This window comes from Ochlerotatus camptorhynchus, unplaced genomic scaffold (assembly GCF_037179485.1).
Source record: "Ochlerotatus camptorhynchus isolate MF236.1 unplaced genomic scaffold, CSIRO-AGI_Acam_v1.1 ptg000105l, whole genome shotgun sequence".
In the NCBI taxonomy this organism is placed as follows: Eukaryota; Metazoa; Arthropoda; class Insecta; order Diptera; family Culicidae; genus Ochlerotatus; species Ochlerotatus camptorhynchus.
Genome location: NW_027040595.1, coordinates 4,023,823 through 4,047,044, shown reverse-complemented (window position 1 = coordinate 4,047,044; position 23,222 = coordinate 4,023,823). Strand labels below are relative to the sequence as shown.

The window sequence follows — 23,222 nt, the reverse complement described above, 5'->3', positions numbered from 1 at the left end:
GAGTGTGACTATTGTCGGCAGTCTCTTTTTCTTTGGCACCCTTTCCATTTGAACTGCGTGTTAACCAGCTGTTCTATTATCGGCAACTCAAAATCAGCCGTATTTTGTACTGTGTATATTTAATTTAAAGAAAAATATGGCATAACAGGATTGCACAGTCGTAAAAATGTAATCAGATTGAAGCTGAAAAGGTAAGGAATCGGCTTAATACATTCAGCGAAGAGTTTTGATGGGAAAATACAGTGAAATTAACGTTTCAATTTCGGTTGCCGAAAATAGTCAATGGGTGCCGAAGCCATAATTTACCCTATATACCGGACAGAAACAAAAGAGTTCTCTAAATGTAGTATTTCACACTATTTCGTAAGAGTTGTAGAACTTACTTAAAAAAAAAACACGATGAATGGAGACCCACGGTGACTGGCTACTTGACGGTACTTATTTGAGCTTGTGTTCATTATTCTCGTCCGTCTGAGGCTTGCTGTACTGGAGTGGCGTTTGGCAAAGGCGTTGGCCTTCATGACGCGCTACACTGATGGTGGCCACATATCAGCAAATCTTAGCGGGTGGAAGGTTAGTTGGATCCATTCCAAGTAAGGTGGCGAGAGCGTAACGAACGAATTTCCTCTGAATAGACTCGATCCTTGCTATCCAAACTGTTTCATTCGGGCACCATAACTACTACACCAAAATCCAAGATCGATTGCACTATTAGAGAACAGTATAGAACTGTCAGGTAGATGGGATTCCGAAATCCATCAGAGATCTTAAAGATGAACCCGAGTTGCCTGTATCTTGAATGTCGAAGCAGAATCAAGTGTAATTCCTAGATCACGAACGTTGTTCACACGCTGCAGAGGTTGGTTATCGATCGTATAATTGAATGCAATAGGTTTTAGCTTGCGATGGAAAGTGATGATATTGCATTGTTGAACATTCAACGTGAGAAAATTCCTACAGAGCACCCCTCTTCGAAACTATTGATCAGCAGGTAACCGCAAACCGCAAGCAATCGGTGAAGCATCGCACAACCACGTACATCTTGACTTCGTCTGCATAGAATGACCGGCAGCCAGTTGGAAGTATCAAACCTATTTCGTTAATAAATATCGAGAATAGCACCGGTCCAAATTGTTGCTTTGAGGCACGCCTAAGTTGTTTGAAAAATATTCCGATTGATCAAAGCCGATTCTCACACAAAGCTCTCGATTGGTAAGCTACGATTCAAACCAACGAGTTAGTTCTTGAGAGATACCGTAGAATGCCATGATCAACCCGGTCGAAAGCAACCTTGAGATCCGTGTATACGACGTCCACCTGTGCTCCTGCCTCCATATTCCGTATGCATAGGGAAATGAAAGGAGCGAGGTTTGTTGAGACCGAACGTTTGGGGTGGAAACCATGTTGGTCAGGAGAAATGTAGTTTCTACAGCTGGCAAATAAAGCGTCGTTGATTATTATCTCGAATACATCCGAGCAGGCATAAAGTGATGTAATTGCTTGGTAATTCTCCACATTTCACTTGTCTCTTTTCTTGAAAATCAGGAACATGAACGAAGATTTCTAAGGAGAAGAAAATACACCTATTTGTAATAAAATCTTGAGCTTTGAAAGCGAAGAGTAAAACTCTGTTGAGCTTATTTTGAGTATGCATGATGGAATGCCGTCAGGCCCAACACCGTTCGAGAATTTCAGCTCCTGAATGGCAGAGTCGACGAGGTCCAATGTAACCGTGGAAATATCAAAGCTCAACGCGTCTCTGGGGAGTATCTGTGATTACTTCAGAAACTTGGCGTAACGATGACTCAACGGCACCTCTGCCAGGAGGTTAATTTTTTTTAAAAGAAGTGTTGGCTTTTTTATCGCTTAGATGAAACTCAACCGGTAGCCCACCCTCTTTCCTTTTTGTCTTCACAAACGTTTAGAATATGTTACGATTACGCCGGAGATTGGTCTGCATACTCCTTGAGTACTTCTAGTGTAGAAAACGGTTGTACATTCGATAGTCATTACTTGCTAACGAAAATAACCGCTTGGTGAATGGATTACGGGACTGGCTGTATTTGTGAGAGCCTTCGATCTCATACGCTTGAAGTGTCGCAATTAAGCATTAGACCATGCAGGTTTTGGAGCAAGTCTCCTCAGAGGCACATAACTTCGTCGAAGTAGTTAACGGCCTCATCAATGAACGAACACAAGTCAAGAGACTGCCAATCTACCTAGGCCAGTGAGTGAAGCTTGAGCTTGAGCTTGATTGACCGCCCACGGTTGCTACTCTGTTACTGCCAGATCAGCTGTAATTACACAGAGAACCAATAGACGATGCTTGGGACTAGCAGTCATCCTCAATGTGTAAAAACTGGTGATCTTAAATTAGGCAATACCAGCGCCGGCCGCACCCGAACACAGGTCAAGAAAGGAATGGGAAGGATTGTGTTGACATGACACTCGCTTTGATGGAAGCCGAGAACACCTCTGCACTTCCACGAGGAATCACTGGGATGTTGGATAAGAGGGTTGGGTTTGCAGCAGGGTTCGTTTTGGTAAACGATAAGCTGAATTGATGTCCTACCGATCATATAACGCGAAAGAGCTTGGAACTAAACCCACGGTCTTCTGCTCAGTAAGCAAAAACGTTTGCCACTAGGCTGATGAGCACCTTTTTAATCACCGAGTTGCTGTTATTATCATATTAACAAATAAAACGATTGACGAATCTTGAATGTGGAAGGGCCTGAGATTAGACTCATGATGTTCTGCTCAGTAAGCAAAAACGGTTGCTCTAAGGCCACCCTGCTCCTCATATCACATAGGGTCAGGTGGGGCAAGAGTGTCATATGGGGCAAAAGTGCCACCTGCTTGTATCGAAGCCTGAAATACATTTTTGATATTTCTTATTAATGGGATGCTATAAAAAGCCCTTCAGATATACTGCATCAAATTTGGTTATACATTATGATGTAAATATTATCAAAAAATCTAAAAAACTTATACGTTGTCGAAAACTTCAAAATGTTATAAGAAATCGATGACATAAAATAAGCTTTTTCTCATCATTTTTCTAAGAAAATTTAATAACACGAAGTAGATTTTATTGTACGGTAATACATTTTGCGACCCTCAATATATAAATACTTATTGTTGCATGTAGATCCTCAAAAAACGTATTTGAAATTCGTCTTCTCGGCGGGGGCAAGAGCGCCATAGTAAACAAGACATATAACCTCAAAAAGTTGTCGCCTCAGAGTGAAGTTTCGAAGTGATGGTGCGTGTCTACAAGCGAAAATCGTTGCGTAAATCGTGGTCGGAACAGAATATGGTCGCGACCATACGATCCGTGACTAAATATGGGATTTCTGTGCGAAGAGCAGCAGTGGAACACGGTGTCCCTCGCAAAACGCTATCGAAATATGTGCTGCTGGCGTTGGAACCTGGATCGCAACATTTGGGGCGCTTCGAGCAAGTTTTTTCTGTGCAACAGGAACAGGAATTAGTTGAGCATGTTATCAAACTGGAAAGTCGGCTGTACAGAATAAGCTGCCACGATATGCGCAGTCCACTATGCGATGCATGTGGTTCATGTTTCAAATTATCCAACAACGGAGAAGGATGGACGAAATGTGGTCGTTGTGCTTCATGGTTCCACAAGTGTGTTAACCTTGCTTGCCCAACTTGTATTTGATTTATATTGATTGTATACCCTATTTTTATAAATGAACTGTAATTTTTATTACAACGAACAATAAAATTGCACAATGCTTTTTTTAAGGCTTATTTTTTTTTTAATACATGTTTAAAGGAGTACTTGACACTGTTGGTTAAATCTTTCACCTTGTTGACTAATTAAAAAGTAGTTTAAGAAGAATATGAACCGTTTGATTGCGAAATTTTGATGATTTTCTTGTTATTGAGTTATATGGCCGTCTTGCCCCATGGGGGTGGCACTTTTGCCCCACACTGTTTTTTAGCCTTTGTTGATAAGGCATATGAAAACAATTAAAAAAAAATATTTAACGTTTACATATTCAGTTTCAGATACAACAGGTTTAAGTAGAGGATATTTAAGATTCTATGTACATCATTTGTTTAAAAAAGAAGTTAGATTAACCTATGTTTATTGAAAGATTTTCTTAACGTGGCACACTTGCCCCACCTGACCCTAATACCGTTGCTCAAATTTTTGTATCCATTCAAACCCGGAACCAACAACAACGAATTTCGCAAAATACACGATACACAAGCGAAATCTCTTTGATATGTAAGGACCTGGGACCGCGTTTTTCTGCTCAGTAAGCAGGCCACTGTAACCGACGATCTTTCAAATCCGAAAACTAAAAACTATGAAAAAGTACTTAGGCCTTCATTTAGTTCCACTTTCACGCGACGTTCAATGACAGATCCTATCCAGGATTACATCTGAAAAATCGAAATCTGGCCAACGTCCACCCTAAACCTAAACCTGTTCTAATCCACCTGAAATGACTAACGAATGGAAGACTTTGACTACCCAGCCATGCAATAGTCTCATTCCGTGCCTTATGGCAACTTGATGATTCTATTGCGCTCATCTTCTGGCACCACCCAGGGGAGACTTGGTCCTGTACCCAATGCTTAACTTATCTCCATTCCACTCAGCTACTCGCAATTTCTTGTGATATAGTGGGCGGAATATTATTATATGAGACAATTCAATGCAGACGTCTTTCCAAATTTGGCAGATCGACAGGTAATCGGTGAGTTGCCACGATAGTTGATATTCAACAACTCGACAACGTCCCATCGTCAACGCCTGCTATGAGAATTTCCCATTGCAGACGCCAACGAAATGACGTCATCGAGCTATCGATCAACTACCCTGGTTATCGCCTGGTACCTTATAGCACGATGCTAGGAGGCGAACCGGAAGAATCGATGAGCTACCTCTCCCTCCCCTGGGCCAGTGAGTGATTCAATGCAACGTAGTCAGTTCTACGAAAGTCCAGGCTTTGTACATCAACTGTGTCTTCATAGAGAACAGGTACTGATCGATTGATGAATGCTTCCAACGCTGGATGATCGGCGTCTAGATGTATCAGAGGCTCGGATGCCTCGGCGACACTGTACTCTAGTGCAGCGGCTCCGTTCGCCAGCACAAGAATAAACAGCCGAGAGTTTCTGTTTGGTACAGAATAGCAGAGCTAGATCGTTGTGATGTAATCGGGACAATACAGCACCAATGGAACTAGCATGGTTCTCAACGCAGCTCAAATTAGGGGTGCCAGGGTGATTTAATTTGATGGAAAAATAAATCAGAACAATGACATCCAAACATCCAGAAAAATCATTCCTGTAAGCTCTCTTGCTTCAAAAAGATAATATTGGCCTCAGCTCAAATTTCAGTCGATTTTTTTATAAACTTTTGGCGGATTTGGCGCGATTTTGATTTAAAGTTCGCGCGGATTTTATTTCAAATTTATCGTAACCTCCCTGGAGCTACTTTCAGGGTGTCGTCTACCTGTAAAAACCTGGAAAATCAGGGAATTCATTTTTGGACCTGGGAAATCAGGGAATTTACTTGAAATTCCGGGAAATATTTCTTAATCACAGAAGTATGACAAACTTCGCTAGTTTCAAACAACTTAATTATTCGGTGTAGTTTGAGGATGATTTAAAATTGTAAATAGAGTTGCGAATTTGTGATTGCTCAATGTGGCATTGCAAGTTGAGCAAGAATTACTAAAATAAAACGGTATATTAATGATGTTGACACATTCCTGCGTTAAACTGAGATCGTGAGGGTTGATAAAAAAAATATCCGTAGACACTAGCCGTTGTTATTTGTTGCAAAATATAACCTGCAAATGGGTATGTGCGTCTCTTAATAGATGTTACACTTAATTGCGTCTGACGTAGATCCTTTGGGCGCATTGGAGCGCTTTATAACAAATTCAAGACTGGTAAAGAGTTAAGAGAGAAGAAAATGATTTTTTTCTGATCACTTGTAGTTCTTGTTCCTTATTGTGTTCTTAACATTCTGACTAGCTCAGAGAATAAACTTAATGAGTATTTACGATAATGGCCTTGGAATAGCACTTTTATGATTGAATAATGGTTCAAGAAACGTAGACTAACATTGCCTCGACAGCATAGAGTGGCGATATTCAGTATTCTAGTTCTTCATTGTAAATCTGGTTAGCTTGGAAAATTATCTTCTCAATGAAGTTTTAGTATTGCAATTGCGATGAAATTAAGCTACTGAATTTTGGAGGTCAAAGCGTTGTTTTTACGATTTCTCACCCTAGGAATCTGGCCCTGAAGTAGTGTTTTGTTAAGCGTACTATCCGGAATATTTTTTTGTGGAGCTGGGTCTCAAATTGTACTCAAGGGGAAAAATTATAAAGGGATTAAAGACAAGTGTTTCATATGAAAGATGTAGGAGAACTGCTTCTAAGGGTGAGCCATGCCAAAAACCTCTTCTCATTTCATGAAGTTAATCGAGCAAATTTGCTGCAAACTTTAAGTGGGGGAGAGGTAGCTCATCGATTCTTCCGGTTCGCCTCCTAGCATCGTGCTATAAGGTACCAGGCGATAACCAGGGTAGTTGATCGATAGCTCGATGACGTCGTTTCGTTGGCGTCTGCAATGGGAAATTCTCATAGCAGGCGTTGACGATGGGACGTTGTCGAGTTGTTGAATAGCAACTATCGTGGTAACTCACCGATTACCTGTCGATCTGCCAAATTTGGAAAGACGTCTGCATTGAATTGTCTCATATAATAATATTCCGCCCACTATATCACAAGAAATTGCGAGTAGCTGAGTGGAATGGAGATAAGTTAAGCATTGGGTACAGGACCAAGTCTCCCCTGGGTGGTGCCAGAAGATGAGCGCAATAGAATCATCAAGTTGCCATAAGGCACGGAATGAGACTATTACATGGCTGGGTAGTCAAAGTCTTCCATTCGTTAGTCATTTCAGGTGGATTAGAACAGGTTTAGGTTTAGGGTGGGCGTTGGCCAGATTTGGATTTTTCAGATGTAATCCTGGATAGGACCCTGTCATTGAACGTCGCGTGAAAGTGGAAGGCCTAAGTACTTTTTCGTAGTTTTTAGTTTTCGGATTTGAAAGATCGTCGGTTACAGTGGCCTGCTTACTGAGCAGAAAAACGCGTTCCCAAGTCCTTACATATCAAAGAGATTTATGGTAAAATCGCTTGTGTATCGTGTATTTTGCGAAACTCGTTGTTGTCGTTGGTTCCGGGTTTGAATGGATACAAAAATTAGAGCAACTGTATTATGTGATATGAGGGGCTCGGTGGCCTTAGAGCAACCGTTTTTGCTTACTGAGCAGAACATCATGAGTCTAATCTCAGGCCCATCCCCATTCAAGATTCGTCAATCGTTTTATTTGTTAATATGACTACATGGTAATAACAGCAACTCGGTGATTAAAAAGGTGCTCGTCTGCCTAGTGGCAAACGTTTTTGCTTACTGAGCAGAAGACCGTGGGTTTAGTCCCAAGCTCCTTCGCGTTATATGATCGTTAGGACATCAATTCAGCTTATCGTTTACCAAAACGAACCCTGCTGCAAACCCAACCCTCTTATCCAACATCCCAGTGATTCCTCGTGGAAGTGCAGAGGTGTTCTCGGCTTCCATCAAAGCGAGTGTCATGTCAACACAATCCTTCCCATTCCTTTCTTGACCTGTGTTCGGGCGCGGCCGGCGCTGGTATTGCCTAATTTAAGATCACCAGTTTTTACACATTGAGGATGATTGCTAGTCCCAAGCATCGTCTATTGGTTCTCTGTGTAATTACAGCTGATCTGGCAGTAACAGAGTAGCAACCGTGGGCGGTCAATCAAGCTCAAGCTCAAATTTGCTGCAAACTTTAAGCGATTGAGGAAGTCTTGTTTGTAAATTGATATCGAGATGGTTGCAGCACCGACAAACCGACATGAATGACCATAGCAATTACCATGAAATTTCTGCTCAAAGCACACTACCGACATCGGTCTCCGTGTCCGCGGAAAACATTTATCTAAGCCACAAACACGTGTGATCTATTCTACAAGTTATTTGTATCTAGATGAAAAGTTTCTATGATTTTGACAGATGGGATCGCTGCACATTTGAATCGGCCGTTATAGATTTTCGAGCGAAAGTTAAGTTTAAGTTTCATGTCGGTTTGTCGGTGGTTGCAGTTTCCTTCACACATCACTGTTAATCATGAATTGAACTGATTCCCTAAAGTAAGTTTAAAGTAAGTGAAAGTTGCAAAACTTTCTCATCCTAAAGTAGACCAAAGTGGATTTCTGCGCGATGGGCGATTCCGTGACTTCTCCGGGCTGTAAGAACTCGTGACTTTGCCGTGAGAGATATAGATTTTAAGCACTACGCCGGGGTCGCCCCCTTGTTTTGTATGGATTAACGGTTAACACAGAAAAAACGAGAGCAAAATTGTACAATGTTGAATCAAACGGAAAACTAATTCTGCTTTCATTGAAATCAACGCAGATTGACTGCAGATAGAGTCCCCGGACAAGTCACGAATGACCTTAAATTATGTGTTAAACCATACAAATAAACAATAATCGTTGTAAACAAGACATTAACGAAGCTAAGTTGCTTCTATTAAAAAACGCTTGACTTCATAATGAAAGATTACATATCAGACTTATGTTGCAACATTTAAAATCAAAATGAGTGTTCCATCCGCGGGAACGAGCTAAGTGGACTGTAACACTTCGATGGGAGAAAGCCAAAGCTAGAGGGTAAGGATCCCTCGCTGTCGCTGGGTGCTTTGTCTTCTGTGGACACTTCGTCTTCTTGAATCCGAGACACGTTACGAGTTTTGCTAGACGTTTCTTAACACTTCGTAATATTTGGGACTGCGATACTTTAGAATAAGGCGGAATTTAATCACTCAACAACTAATTTATTTGGAACGATAACTTTTCCTCCGATCGCATCGGAATCTGATTTTATTATGTCCTTTTTGCGGACTGTAAGTTGGCATATCCTGTTTACTTTCACGCAGTGGCGCATAGCTGGCAGTTTCGATTTATTATTTACATGATTTATGCGCACTAAAAGGGTGGAGCTAAATCACATTAAGGCAGTATATGGTGTGCAGGTAGCCAGGCAAAGGAATACACAAACACATGTTCAAACCTCGCACGACTTCTTCCGGTACGGAACAATGAGTTCATTATGATAGCAACATCAAACTTTAATATCGATTAGCTTTCATTTTGTTAACCGACTTTGCTAAACGCTGAGTGCTGAATAGTTAGTATCTTTTTACACAAGATATAGTTTGCAAAACCAAAATCTCACAATGCATAGTTTGTCAAATTTTTGCCTCAGCCATGGCCAATATTGAGTAATGCGTGGGTTTTTGACAAGCAAATGAATATTTTCTTTTCGTTTACCATGCACTTTCCCATACAAATTTGTCTCCTACACATCCAGACCGCAACCAAATTTCGTTCAAGAAGACTGGCAACTCTTCCGTTTTCTCATATGACCACTACGAGACAGACGCAAAGGCGTCATCTACCTCTCAAAGGTAAAGGCTCTGGATCTTATTAGATAGCATAGATTCCAACCTGAGAAGAGGGGTTTAATATGTTTTCCTATATACTGCTTGCACTGCCTATAATCGCATATCAGTCCCATATGGATTTTCGTCAATTTTGAGATAACAACGCTATCCACTATCAATTGGCATCTGCTTTCATATTATGTGATAAAACTATGGACTTTGATCATGAAAAATCAGGTCAGTTTGTCCCATCAAGCAAAATAATCGCATATCAATCCTATCCTGAAATTCAATCGCCCAAAGTTCAAGTTAACGATCTGCTTTTTGAATTGCCATATTTTTCGCTGATATAACAAAACATGCAAGCTTCATTGCAACAGATTTTAACTTGAAGAAATTATCAATTAATTTACTATTATTTATCAAATATTTGCATCGAAATTGCACTTCGTAACTTCGACTGCAATTTTCTCAATGCCTACTTTTTCCATATGGGACTGATATGGGATTATAGGCAGTGCATCTTTGGTCAAGTTCAACGCTACAGCATTTCTCTCAAGATATGGTGTCTTCGATTAATAATTAATATTTATTGACGTTCAATTAAAATGTGGTCGTCAGCAAAGCTGTAGCTGACAAAAGCTCACTTAAGTAGGGGAAATGTTGGCTTCGGCAATACCTTAACCTATTATCGTCAGGGGGGTAAACAAAGTCCTAGAGCACTCAAATTTGGCCAATAGATGTTCTGAGACACAATGTATCCACATACCAAAATTGAGCTCTTAAGGTCGATAATAGGTAAAGGTATTGCCGAAGCCAACATTTCCCCTACCTACAGATAGCAAGTTTACCCGCAAATCATTATGGCAAAAGGTTAGGACGACGAGAAAAAAAAGTTCACTTTTCCCGTAGTAATTTGCATATAAACTTCAAAGGGCCATCTAAATGTGAGCTCACATTTTTGGGAGAATGATCAGGATTTGATTAAGCCTGTTGATGTAATTAAATCTACTGAGCTGAGTAGAGCAGAATGCAGAATAGATATTTTTGATTCTGCCATGAAGGAAGGACGCGTATACCATAGTATCTTGTAATTGGTTTGGAATTTTGAACAGTTTATTTGAAACTGTTATTGGAAAAGAGCTTCCTCCGACGTTAAAGGTACATTTTGCATGTTATGTTTTCTTATTTTTTCAGTTTTCAATATTTATCTACTACATGATTTGAGTGCCTACTGAACGGAATAAAATCTAACAATGTGTTATTTTCTCTCTACATTTCATGTTTGTTTTTCGCTAACCTTGTATGTGATCGAACCAAATGCCTTACCAACACAATCTATCATTGATCAAATCACCATATAATCCTGCTTACAAACCAAAAAAAAATCCTATGTATTGTGTGTCTGCGTCCTCGATGCTTCTCGGACCCAATTGGAACGTAATCAGGTATTCTGGCAGCACCAGCACCTCCTCCGGACAGTATAGTAACTTTAGCAGTTCCAAGCTAAAGGACACTCCCGTTTCTACGCAGTTCGACAGGTGAGCAATAGTTTGATTTGCGATTGATTTGTTAGCTTTATGTTTACCAAAATATTAGCTTTTTTTTTCGTTTCCTCCAATATCCCCGATCGACTGTCCCGTGTGAACCTCATTGATGAAAGTTTTCATTCCAGTGTTTCGTCCAGTACGGTGGCCAACAACAACAGTGCGAACAACAACAGTGTGTCGAGTTCATCGTCCTCGCTGCCCAATAGCTCCGTGGTATCCACGACAAGTATGAGTTCACCATCGCTTGGTTTAACGAATACTAAAGAGACCAATTCCACAGCTAAAAGCAGCAGTAGCAGCGGAACCGGCGTGGTGCCCAACATACCGATGGTCAGCCCGTTCATCCAGCCCGGAGTGCCGTACTACCAGCAGCCACTTTACTCGTACGAGGACCTGCAAATGCTTCAACAGCGTATGTCACATGTGCCTGGATACTACGATATGAACTACCAGACGCCGACGAGTCTCGGTGCGGCCGGTGTGCGCGACGCTAACCTCGGTTCCGTCGCGTACTCAACCATGTCCGATGGTCGGTTCACACGTACCGACAACAACTCGTCTCCTGTTAGTAATGTTCCAAGTACCATGTCACAACAAACAGGGTCTGGTGGTCCTATGTTGAACCTGCCATACGCTTATTTTTACGGCGGCAATGTGATGCCCGGCGGCTTCCAATATGGCACCCCAGCAGTTTATCCTCCTGTTAGTAGTTAGTTTGATTATTTAGTATTCGATCGTAGATTTTTGACTTGTTGTCTTTTTTGCATGTACTTCTTCTCACTCAAACCTCAAAAACCACAATCATCAATGCCACAATAACAACACAAAATCTTCAACAACCTCTATAGCAACCAATGGCGACGAATGCGACGTCTGGAGGGCAGTTCCAAAAGCCGGCATACAACAGTGGTTATGGAACTAGTGGCTACGATGCGCTGAGTCAGACGGGGCAGGATTACAACAAGAATCCGTACCCATCGTCCGGCGTTGGACAGCAGTCCAAGGGACAGACTGTGTCGAACCAACAGTCGGCAGGAGGAAGCGGTTCGGACATTGCGCCTTCAATGTATGGCAAAAGCCATGTCGCGCTAAATAAAGTCAATGTAAGGTTTTAGATTCCACCCATTCACGTAATAGATTGTATTTTCCACCATTCGTTGCACACTTGCTATACTGTTTTGGTTTGCCCTCTGTTTATTTTCTTTTTTGTAGTCGTACGAGAAACAATCGTTTCACTCTGGCACTCCGCCACCTTACAACATAGCCGGAACACAGACTGCTGGTGCGACGTCCGGTCAGCCCTACGGACAGCATCTCTATATTCCGCAGATTCCGACGCACCACAACATCAATATGCATCAAGCGATGCATCAGGTATGAGAGCATTATTCTTGTTTTCGCGCTCACACACGCTGAATGTATGAGAAACGTTGTTGTAGGATTGTTAGTCTTGCTTTAGAAGTGCGGCAGTCAAATTGTGTTTACTAGTTGTAGTTTCAAGTAGAGTGATAGTACTACACTAAAAACGTCAAATATATGTAGCATATGTAGCAAACAATCTATGCTCCAAAAGAATGTTTGGAAATTACATCTACCGAAAACTGTTCGCCTCTTACAAAACGAACGCCTGAGTGGTGCTTAGTGGGAGATTTGTTAAAGATGTAATCGTACTTGTTGAAAAAAGTTAAAATATGATTTTTTTTAATTTTGATTCCTTTTTAATGCGGATTACTAAAATGACACAACCCCACTATTTATAAAGAAAGATTATACGCTCGGGGTATTGAAAGTTGAAACGTGAATCTCATCGAACTTGCATGAACATCGGATTTTTATTCGTCGAAAGTTGGGCAATAGAATAAGAAACAGGATGCAGAAGGTTGGAAAATATTTCATGATTGGAAATTACGCTTTTTTTAATATTTCGGCATTATTTTTTCAATCCGCTTATTTGCTCAAATGTCGTAAAAACAATGCAACGGAACCGAGTAACATTGAATACAAAAAATATAAATTCAAAAGCAAGCATGTTGTTACGGAAAGCCGAGTGCTTCTTATGGAATACTAACGTTCCTTTGCCTCAGTGTACGTTAGGCTCAACTGAGCGTCTTTTTTATCTAGTTCGTTTATTTGGAAGGCTCAATTGCGTTAGCTTTACGGAGCCGATAATTCTTGTTCAATGATTTTAACAGAATTCACTTATTTCTAAGTTTAGTAGGAGTTGCGCCGAATACTAGTGGCTTACCCTAGGTTAGAAGGGTACATTGTCGAAAGATAGGATCAGAGGAGGAGCTTGGGTGGGGTTTAATTGTCTCATCAGAGCGTTGTCGCCAGTATGAACGGTAGTGCGGTTCTAGATTCGTCTAGAGTTCGACCGGCTATGGTGACCAGTGGGCGACGACGATGAGACTAATCGAGGACAAGAGAGACAAAAGACAAAGGAATTAAATTCTTATACTAGACATTTGCAGAAACACACCAATCGACTGCATATTGCAGAGATCGCGGGTTTCCAACACGTCTCTGATAGGGATATAGGGTTGTCTTCCTTGGTCCTCGAGGGAATTCAAAAGTCGCTTTCTGGCGGCGTCAGCATCCGTACATTGCCAAACTGCGTGATCGATGTCATCGTAACCGTTTCCACACCGACAGATGATGCTGTCCACGAGGCTTATTCTATTGAGATGCGCATCTAGCGATGAATGAAGTCACGACTTAAGCCCAAGCCTTTAAACCACGCTCTCGAAGAAACATTAGGAATAATTGAATGTAACCACCGTCCAAGATTTCTATCGTCCCAATTCCCAACTCGAAAGGGTACTCTGACGCACTAAATGATAAAATTCATCGTGTGAAATTTGCCTGTCATAAAATTCGCCTTCCTGTGACTGGGATTTCGACCAGCACACTCATCTGCTCCCTTACCTTTGATAGGAAATAAGATGAGTGCCTACCTGGTATCATCGACCGAATACCATCAATCAAACTGAGACTATCTGAGAAGATGAAGTAATGGTCTGCGGGCTGGTTGGAAATCAACCCCAATGCGAAGTTGATTGCTGCCAGCTCAGCAACAAAAACGGAACAAGGTTTCTGAAGGGCGCTAGAGTTATCATTGAAGACATCGAAGCCAGTGGATCCATTGAGACGGGACCCGTCTGTAAAATATATTTTCACGCAATTGACGTGTTGGTACTTTTCAGTAAAAATACGCGGGATATAGTTCAAGCGACTGACTTATTCGTCGTCGTTGCTACTTGCGTTATCAACGAGGGATTCAGAGCAAATTCAAGTCGCAATCGAAGTTTTTCTGGAAGTACGTAAATGAGCAGAGAGTCGGTAGGTCCGATAATATCAATAATGTTGTACGGCGAAGTCGCTTCCCTCAGGAGGTCTGCCGCTTGTTCTCTAACATATTTACGAGCTTCCATCTACAGGGCTGTTACAAGATTTTCTAAATTTGATCCGCGATTTTTGAAAAGAAATCCGCAATTTCAAATACTAAACAGCGCCAAAAAAAAAATTTTCATTGCCTAAAAATAGCATTTGTATACTACTACATGGCATTTCAAGCTTATTAGCATATTAGATTTTTGCCTGCTCTCAACTTAGTGTTCTTTGAAGTACTTTCACATTTTAATTGAGAGCTTTCTATGCCCAAGAAAATAGAGGAATTTTCCAAGCCGAAAAACTAAAAGACCGGACGTGAATTGAACTCAGTCGCCTCCAGCACTTGCCTCCAGACTTGCTTTGTAGCTGCGCCTTTACCGACTGAGCTAAAGGAGTATCGTTTGTAACCTTTATTTTTTTTAAATTACATTGTATCATCTTCAGTTATTTATGTATAGTATAAATTCTGAGTAATTAGTGAACATAATAAAACACCCTTACATTATGAAATTCTATTGAATAATACCGGCCCAGTTATGATGAAACATTATTTAAAAAAATGCATTTTCATTTGAAATGGAAATTTTCTTGACGTATTTTGCTGTCCTAAATGTTGTAGTTAATTTGGCTCTAGTTTTCTCAATGTTTTACCGATTCAAACCAAACACCCTGCACATAATCGAGAAATTACCAGAGCTTCATAAGTCACACTTGTTGGTCACGTCGCGGTTGTGTATTTACACGGATATTCCTTGGGTTCTTTCCAATGGTGAGACATTTTCATTATTTTTTTTTTATTTTTCTAATATTAACCTAGCACTTTTCGCTGTCAAATCATAACCGAAGCGTATATATGTGACATTGTGGATCATGCACGACTTATTAGTATGTAAACCGAAAATTATAGGTTTTTCAAATCGTCCAGGACATCAGTTGATTTGCTCTACTAGATCAAACAAGACTGCAATTATGTCTGTAGTATCGGAAAATGTCCAATAAGGTGCACGATCTATTTCCGAGTAATCCAGATGTTCAAGGTTCTTCAAATCATCCTGGAGTTCAGATAATTTGATCTACTACATCAACCGAGATTGGGACAATGTCTTTAGAATCGAAATATTTCCAGATAGATGCACAAAGTCTATGTGGATCATGCATGAACTATTGCCATGTATACCATATGTTTTAAGTTCTCCAAATCGTTCTGGAGTTCAGATGATTTATTCTACTTAGATTCATAGTGTCTATATGGATAATGTTTAATTATTTCCACGAATACCAGATGATCTAGGTTCTCCAAATCGTCCTGCAGTTCAGATGATTTGTTTTACTAGGTCAACAAAGACTAGGATAATATCTGTAATATCGAAATACCGATTTGGAAATCCTAGAACATTTGGCATACACGGAAATAGGTTGGCATGATCCACATAGACACTGCAATTTTGTGTGGGCATATTTCGATACTACAGATCTTGAATTAGTCTTGGGTGATGTAGTAGAAAAATAATCTGATCTCCAGATTGATTTCAGAACCTATAACATCTTGTATACGTAGCAATAGGTCGGGTACAATCCAGATTGACACTTTGAATCTGTTTGGACATATTTCGATACTACAGACATTATTGGAGTCTTGGTTTATATAGTAGAAAAAATCAACTGAACTCCAGGACGATTTGGAGAACTTAGAATATCATGGCATTTACTCGCATATATACGATTCGTTTATGATTTGACAACGAAAAACGCTATGTTCACATTGAAAAAAAAAAGGAAAATGACTTACATTGGACAGACCTCAGGGTATTTCCGTGTAAATCAGGTGTGACCTATTGAATTGAGATCATTTCTCTATTAAAGGGTGTCCACGATGAAATTGCCACACACAAAATTGATTCGCAAAATTCGAGTTTTCATCCGATTGCCATCAAATTTCCAGGGATTGAGAAATAACTATTAAACTTCATTTTACCATTTTACTCGTATTTTATTTACAGTCCATACGCAAATGCCCGCACCTTGGCCCTAACCCCGGCCATAAGATTCTGCACAACCTGTGAATCAACCGTTTTTTGCATGTAAACCCATACTTTCTTCAGTTCCTCGACTGTCTTCACTACCTTAGGTCGTTTAAGAAGGTGCTGCTTCATAATCGCCCAGTACTTCTCGATGGGGCGGAGCTCCGGAGTGTTGGGAGGGTTGAACATTTTCGGCACGAAATTGACCTTATTGTCCGCATACCACTTCAGCACGTCCTTGGAGTAGTGGCATGAGGCCAAATCCGGCCAGAAGATTGTTGGGACGTTGTGGGCCTTCAGGAGAGGAAGCAGCCGCTTCTGGAGGCACTCTTTTATGTACACCTGTCCGTTCATCGTGTCCTGGGTCACGAAAGGTGCACTCCGCTTCCCGCACGTGCAGATGGCTTGCCAAACCAGGAATTTCTTCGCAAATTTGGACATCTTCTGAGTGCGGGCATGCTCCGGAACGCTGAACTTATCCTTGGCCGTGAAAAACAGGTTGCCGGGGATCTGTTTGAAGTCGGCCTTCACATATGTTTCGTCGTCCATGATACAGCATTCAACTTTCGTCAGCATGTTGAGGTACAACTTCCTGGCACGGGTTTTGGCGAACTTGTTCTGCTTCTCGTCGCGATTAGGGGCCCTTTGTACCTTGAACGTTCGAAGCCCAGCCTTAGTTTTGGCCTTCTGGACAAAACTTCGGCTTAGGTGCAGCTTCTTAGTTACATCCCTAACGGAGGCGTTCGGATTTCGGTTGAAGGCCCCAACTACGTGGTTGTGATTTTTGGTGTTGTACGGAATACTTTTTCCTTCACTTCTGGGCTTCCGATCGGTGGTCAACCGTTCCTCGAACCGCTTAATCACTCGCGACACCGTGGAATTCGCGATTCCCAACGTTTTAGCGATGGAACGATGCGAGAGATCCTTGTTCTTGTAATGAATGCGCAAGATTTTATCACGCACGAGCTGTTCTTTCGACTCCATTTCCGCGAGTTTTGATCACAGGATGTAAATAATGCACTATGAACTAAATCCACCCAAATTTTCATTAAATTCTACCCAACGGTTAAAAAGTTAGAGCAATTTCATAGTGTGGCAATTTCATCGTGGACACCCTTTATTTATACGGTGTTTGGTTTGAACCGGTAAAAAATTGAGAGCCAAATGAGCAACAAAATTGATGACAGCAAAATAATCCGGGACGGAAAGGTTATAATGAATTCCACAATTTTTGGGACAGCACATCAGTCCCTTCGCGATTTTCGAGACATTATTTAATGTTTCCGCGATTTTCGCGACTGAAAATTCAAATCCGCGACAAATCGCGAAATCCACGCCTGTTGTAACAGCCCTGCATCTATTAACGTCTCTTTAAACAAACAACCTTAAAGAGGTGGATATAGTTCATTCAAGACGGCCTAATCGCAACCAGCACCAAGCCGATTAGCATCCCCACACACCAAATTTTGGAATTGAGTTCCAGCAAAACAAATTGTTGAATGGCTTCCAGCAAAACTATATCTTGCTGCATGTTCAGTAATTTGAGATATTTTGCTGGATGCTCAGTAACTTGTATGAAACGTCAAAATCATGACCGCTTACTCTCCCGCGTATTCTGTTTTTCTATTGAAGAGAGCAACTAATCATGAATTACCGGTAAAATATAATTAGAATATTCGCAAATGTATAGAGAACTCAACATTTATATGGATTACACCGATTCTCTGTATATCTGTAGCTGCAAAGCTCGCTGCAAAGATTGCCGGATTGAACATCAAATGAATTTAAAAACCGTCGATAAATCCAACGAAATTATGAATAACTTTGAAAGTAATTCAACGTCACAAAGTGAATAATCAATGTGATTGAAATGTGAAATGTTCATGCAAGTAATAAATTACCAAATACAATTGAGTTTTATATCAGTTTGAAAACCAATTCCAATTCAATTGTTTTGTATAAAATAACTGGTCTTTCAGCAATATCATTGCCACTCTAATTTGCTGGATATCCAGTAAACAGCTGTCACTTTTATGTAAGGTAAATTTGCTGGTCGTTCAGCAAAAATATTTTGCTGGAAGAATTGCTGGTTTTACAGCTCGGCAAAATCCAGCAAAATTTTGCTGGTTTCCAGCGATATAAAAATAGTGTGCAGGTAGCGATAATAACGGGCTACTTAGAGTTGGCTATAACCTGTCATCATCATCACTGCCACTAGCGAATTATAAACAATAGTGCATTAGTGACGACGATGATACCCCGTTCTTGTTCACATTACTGACGGCAAATATCACCGCCAGCAATCCCACCGGGCACCGCGCGGAGGTAAGAGTCGGAGTTCAGGTGCACAGAGGTCGCAAATCGTCTATCAGGGCAGAGCCCAACAACCATTGATAGACGTTCTTATGCACGTTACCCAGCATCATGCAATGTACCACTCTCCGGTCTAGCTCTGGTTGCAATTGACATTGTAAGCAGTACCTAAGCGGTTTCATTTCCGGACGTTCTACTACCACTAATCTGCAGTGTCGGACATCGTATGTCACGGTTAGCATGATTGAAGGGGCTCAAACAGACGTCATTTACATCGACTTTTGTCAGCAGCCTTCCATAAGGTAAATCATGCCATCGCGATTGTCAAGTTGCACAGACTTGGGGTTAGCGGTAACCTCTTGAAATAGTTTCGCTCTTATCTCACTGATGATCGACAGTTGGTGGTGGCCATTGGTGACTGCCGGTCTTTTATTTTTCTAGCAATGTTAGGAATACCTCAAGGAAGTCATTTGAGACCAATGACCTTCTTACTTTACATCAATGACGTGAATTTGGTTATCGAAGGTTCACGACTATCGCGTGCTGATGATCTTAAAATCTATTTGTGGATCTGCTCGATTGATGAATGTCGCTTTCTCAACGTCAGCCTTTGCCTGCTGGTGCAATTTGAACCGAATGACGATCATCTTAGTTTTAAGTTATCATGTGATTTGATGTGTCTTTTTGGCCACTTCCACGGGGCACCTGAAACATGTCCAGAATTGGCCAATGTCGTCCTGGGAACTCCATGTGACTGACAATGAACTTCATTTTGGATTATTTTAATATATCGCATGGGTTTTAGCCAAAGTCAGAAACTGGCCATTTCGCTGGAGGTACCCGGAACATGTCCGAATGTGGTCAATGTGCTCCTGGAAACTTGGTTTGATCACCATTGATCGTATATTCTAATTCTGGTGTGATTTCATTTTTGCCATTCTGTGAAAACGACCACGCGCATCCTGGAGATTTTCCTTCCACATTTCAGAACCGTAGGACATACACGAGGTAAACTGATTTATGTAAAAAAGAATGTATCTTAAGTTTGACGCTAAAATTGTCCAAATTAGTGCATACATGATGTAATTCGTTAATCTGAAACTGAGGCTTTCAATTTGTTGTAGGTGAAAAAGGGGTAACATATTAAAAACACTGCATATTGTTTCTAATCCTCTATTGTCCAAGGTTTATGCAAGTTCGATAATATGCGTGTTTCAATATGAGGGGGGGCTACCTCGTTTGGCATAAATCAATGGAAACGTATAAAACTTAAATTCGCATAATATCGCAAGCTTATAAACATGGTAAATAGGAAATATCGGATATTGCAAGGCCAACAATTGAAATGGTCTTAACTCCATTTTGTAAACAAACCTTGTAAGGCCATTTTCTCGCGAACCGAAACCTTCATTCGCAAACCTAAACCACAATCGGGTAGCGGAGAATTTCCCCTACCTGTTCATTATGTTGGTTTGCATTTGCGGACTTCGGTTCGCGAGAAAATGGCCTTACAAGGTTTGTTTACAAAATGAGGCCATTTCAATTGTTGGTCTTGATTTAGCAAGGTATCAAATTAAAAATAATGAACTTTTGTTTCAATGGCTGCGCGGTATATAAGGAGCATTGCGAAGGTCTTAATACCTAATTACTGCGACAGTAAAACACGAAAAAAACAGCTCGAAAGTTCGAAAGAACAGAAAATCTCTATTGAAAGTAGGTGCCAGTGAGACGAGAGCGGTAGTTGGGTGGAAGTGCCGGGGTAGCTATTTAAAAAATGCTGTAGTGGAATGGTGTGCTTAGTATATTCATGTATTTTTGTATCTGGAAGAGATTTAACTAGTTATGCCAAACGACCAGTATGCCAAGTTATTTTATGCCAAACGGCGTCTTCCGTCCCGTGAGGCACATTGAATCTGATTGTATAGTATTTGCTACATATGTTAAACTTATATTAAATCCCCTTATCCCCATTATTCGTGTACAGTTACAGTTCCCGTTCGATTTTGGCAACACGCAATTTTTAAAATGCTAATCTTTTTATCTGATGACGTCCGAAGCTTCACAATTATACTGGCAATCTAAGAAAAAATAAATTAAACATAGATTTTAAGCTGCAGATCACAACCATGTTAAAGACGTTGAGTTGCCAAAATCGAACGGATACTGTATATTATTGCTGTAGATTATGTTTGCATGTTGTTCAGTGCCTTTTGTTTTTCTATTTTTCTATTCGGTTTATTTTTCTTTTTCTTTCTTTTTTTATTCAAATACAAACCATATAAACACAAATAAAAAAACAAATACTTGCCTTGATTTGACTGAAATGCATATAAAACTACTCGCTCATCAACGCCACCTAACACACACACACACATACGCCGCACGATACGCCCCCTATTGTCGTGTAAAATGCGTGCAAACGATCGAAACGCGCGATGACTGGCGCTGGTGCTGGAACTTTGTTTTTCTTCGGTCGGCACCCGCATGATGAAGATGGACAATAGAACTTATAATAGTGGTAGTGGTGTGATGAGGGTAAGTAGTTACCTACACATTTAGCTCGTAAAGATTTAGCACTAATTTCTCTGACATCGGTCGCTGTATGTAGCCAGTTTATGGATGCTTGATTATTTTATTTCTATGATAGCTTTTGCTTTTATTGCATGCGAAAATGTTACCATGTACTGAGATATTTTTTACAACATTTCAGGATTCCAACAGCAGTGGTCAAAGACCACAATCGAACAGCCAGGGCAAGACTGCAACTAAGCAAGGCTATTCACCGTCTACTTATTGGACTGGGCAGAACTAAAATACATGTCTACATTTAAACATAATACTATAAAGCTCGTGTAATGTAATTGAAGCGATTTGTAGTAAGCTAAAAACAAAAATCCGGACGCAGAATAAAAACAATAGCAGGTACATTCGAACATTCATTCATATAGATCTATCACACACACACATACATAGACGTTTGGAAGACGTTTTTTCAAGGCTGCCCAATAAGGAGACAGAGATGCAAGAAGAATCCGTACGTGGGGAATGCTCTCGGTGAGTTGAGGGATTGGATTTCGAAACAGAGAGAGGAAAAGAGAAGATGGAGTATTTCAGGAAAATAAGCGAAAAAAGATCTACTTGAAGACCTTAGCACAATTGGAGCGATAGTGACCTAGTGGCGGCAAACGCGACAATCAGCTGCCGGTTCAATTGAGCTCAAGCCTTATAAGAGTCAAAGCTGAAGTCGAATGAGTTAAAAGTAAAAGCAAACACTTAAACCGTATTGAAAAAAAATCATTGAATGAATTTAATAAAAAAAAAATACACGTTTACACACACACACCCATTCGTAAAGTCAACCAGGTCAAGATATTTCAATGAAAAGGTATATTCACATACTGCGAACAGCTGCAAGTATTTTCGATTTTCGTTGTATTTTTTATTGAATGAAGAAGTCTTCTTTTAAATCTTGTTTAATTTATCCTGATCGATCACTCGTAAAAATTTAAGACAAATTGAAACAATAGAATACAAGTGCAAGCAAGTGGAAATAGTATACAAAAACAACGCGTGCACGATGGCAAACAGACAAACATAAAACATAAATTAATAAACATGTTCTGTAATAATTTAATTTAAATGTAGAAACGAAATTTCTAATATACCTGTAAACATTTTATTTTGGATTTTTTACTCGGTATCACTGCCCATGCGGACTTATGGAGAAAATGAAGAAAGGGGCGATCATGTACTAAGTATAGTAAAATAAGCTACGAGGGGGGAGGGGGGGGGGGGTGGGGTTTCAAAGTTGTCATATGAAGTGAAGTGAAAGCAAAGTTCCTTACTGCATATAAAAAGATAAAATGGCTAATGGGCCTTGCATATGAAAGCTAGAAAATGCTACTTTATCGATTTTATCGGCACAGTATCTTTTGCTAGCGGTTGACAGCCAAATACTGAGTGCGAAAGACGTGTTACTCTTGTTCTCCCATGGATACTGTTATCAGTCACAATGGGTGCCAATCGCGAAAACACTGGCGGTAGACTTCAGCGTATTACCAAAACGGCCGGACGCATCTGCCGTGCAAAAGTTTATGTACGGTGAACTAAAACTGGATCTAACATCCAATTCCACAATGTGCGCAACCTCGTTTTTGTCGAAATGGTTAATATCAGTACGGTGAAACAGTATCAAAACAGTAATCACCTCCAGCGTGGTAAGAAGATCGACAAACAGGAATTTAAAATTCCTGTGTACGTAGAAGATGAAGCAGTTGATGTACGCATTCATGATGGTCCACCACGAACAACTAACACAGTGCTGAAGGATCACTTACAGCAGTTCGACACCTTGCTCTCCATTAGCCAAAAATGTGGAAAAACTACTACTGAAAAGCCACAGACAAACAGACATAACACTCGC

General features: G+C 40.5%; 1 protein-coding gene across 11 annotated transcripts in view; it reads left to right on the top strand.

Annotated features, from left to right (window-relative positions):
- lig (lingerer) overlaps positions 1 to 22,478 on the top strand; it is a 33,485-nt gene extending 11,007 nt beyond the window's left edge. Inside the window, exons 7-13 of one of the 11 annotated variants that reach the window (XM_065219530.1) lie at positions 10,974 to 11,066; positions 11,189 to 11,301; positions 11,356 to 11,777; positions 11,924 to 12,178; positions 12,288 to 12,449; positions 21,293 to 21,334; positions 21,510 to 22,478. In XM_065219530.1, coding sequence (XP_065075602.1) covers positions 10,974 to 11,066; positions 11,189 to 11,301; positions 11,356 to 11,777; positions 11,924 to 12,178; positions 12,288 to 12,449; positions 21,293 to 21,334; positions 21,510 to 21,611 — 1,189 coding nt within the window. In that variant the 3' untranslated portion in view covers positions 21,612 to 22,478. Of the gene's footprint in view, positions 1 to 10,973; positions 11,067 to 11,188; positions 11,778 to 11,923; positions 12,179 to 12,287; positions 12,450 to 21,292; positions 21,335 to 21,509 lie in introns of all 11 variants that reach the window. The other 10 variants (XM_065219531.1, XM_065219534.1, XM_065219526.1 and 7 more) reach the window with 10 other exon arrangements.
- The last annotated feature ends 744 nt before the right edge of the window (positions 22,479 to 23,222 follow it).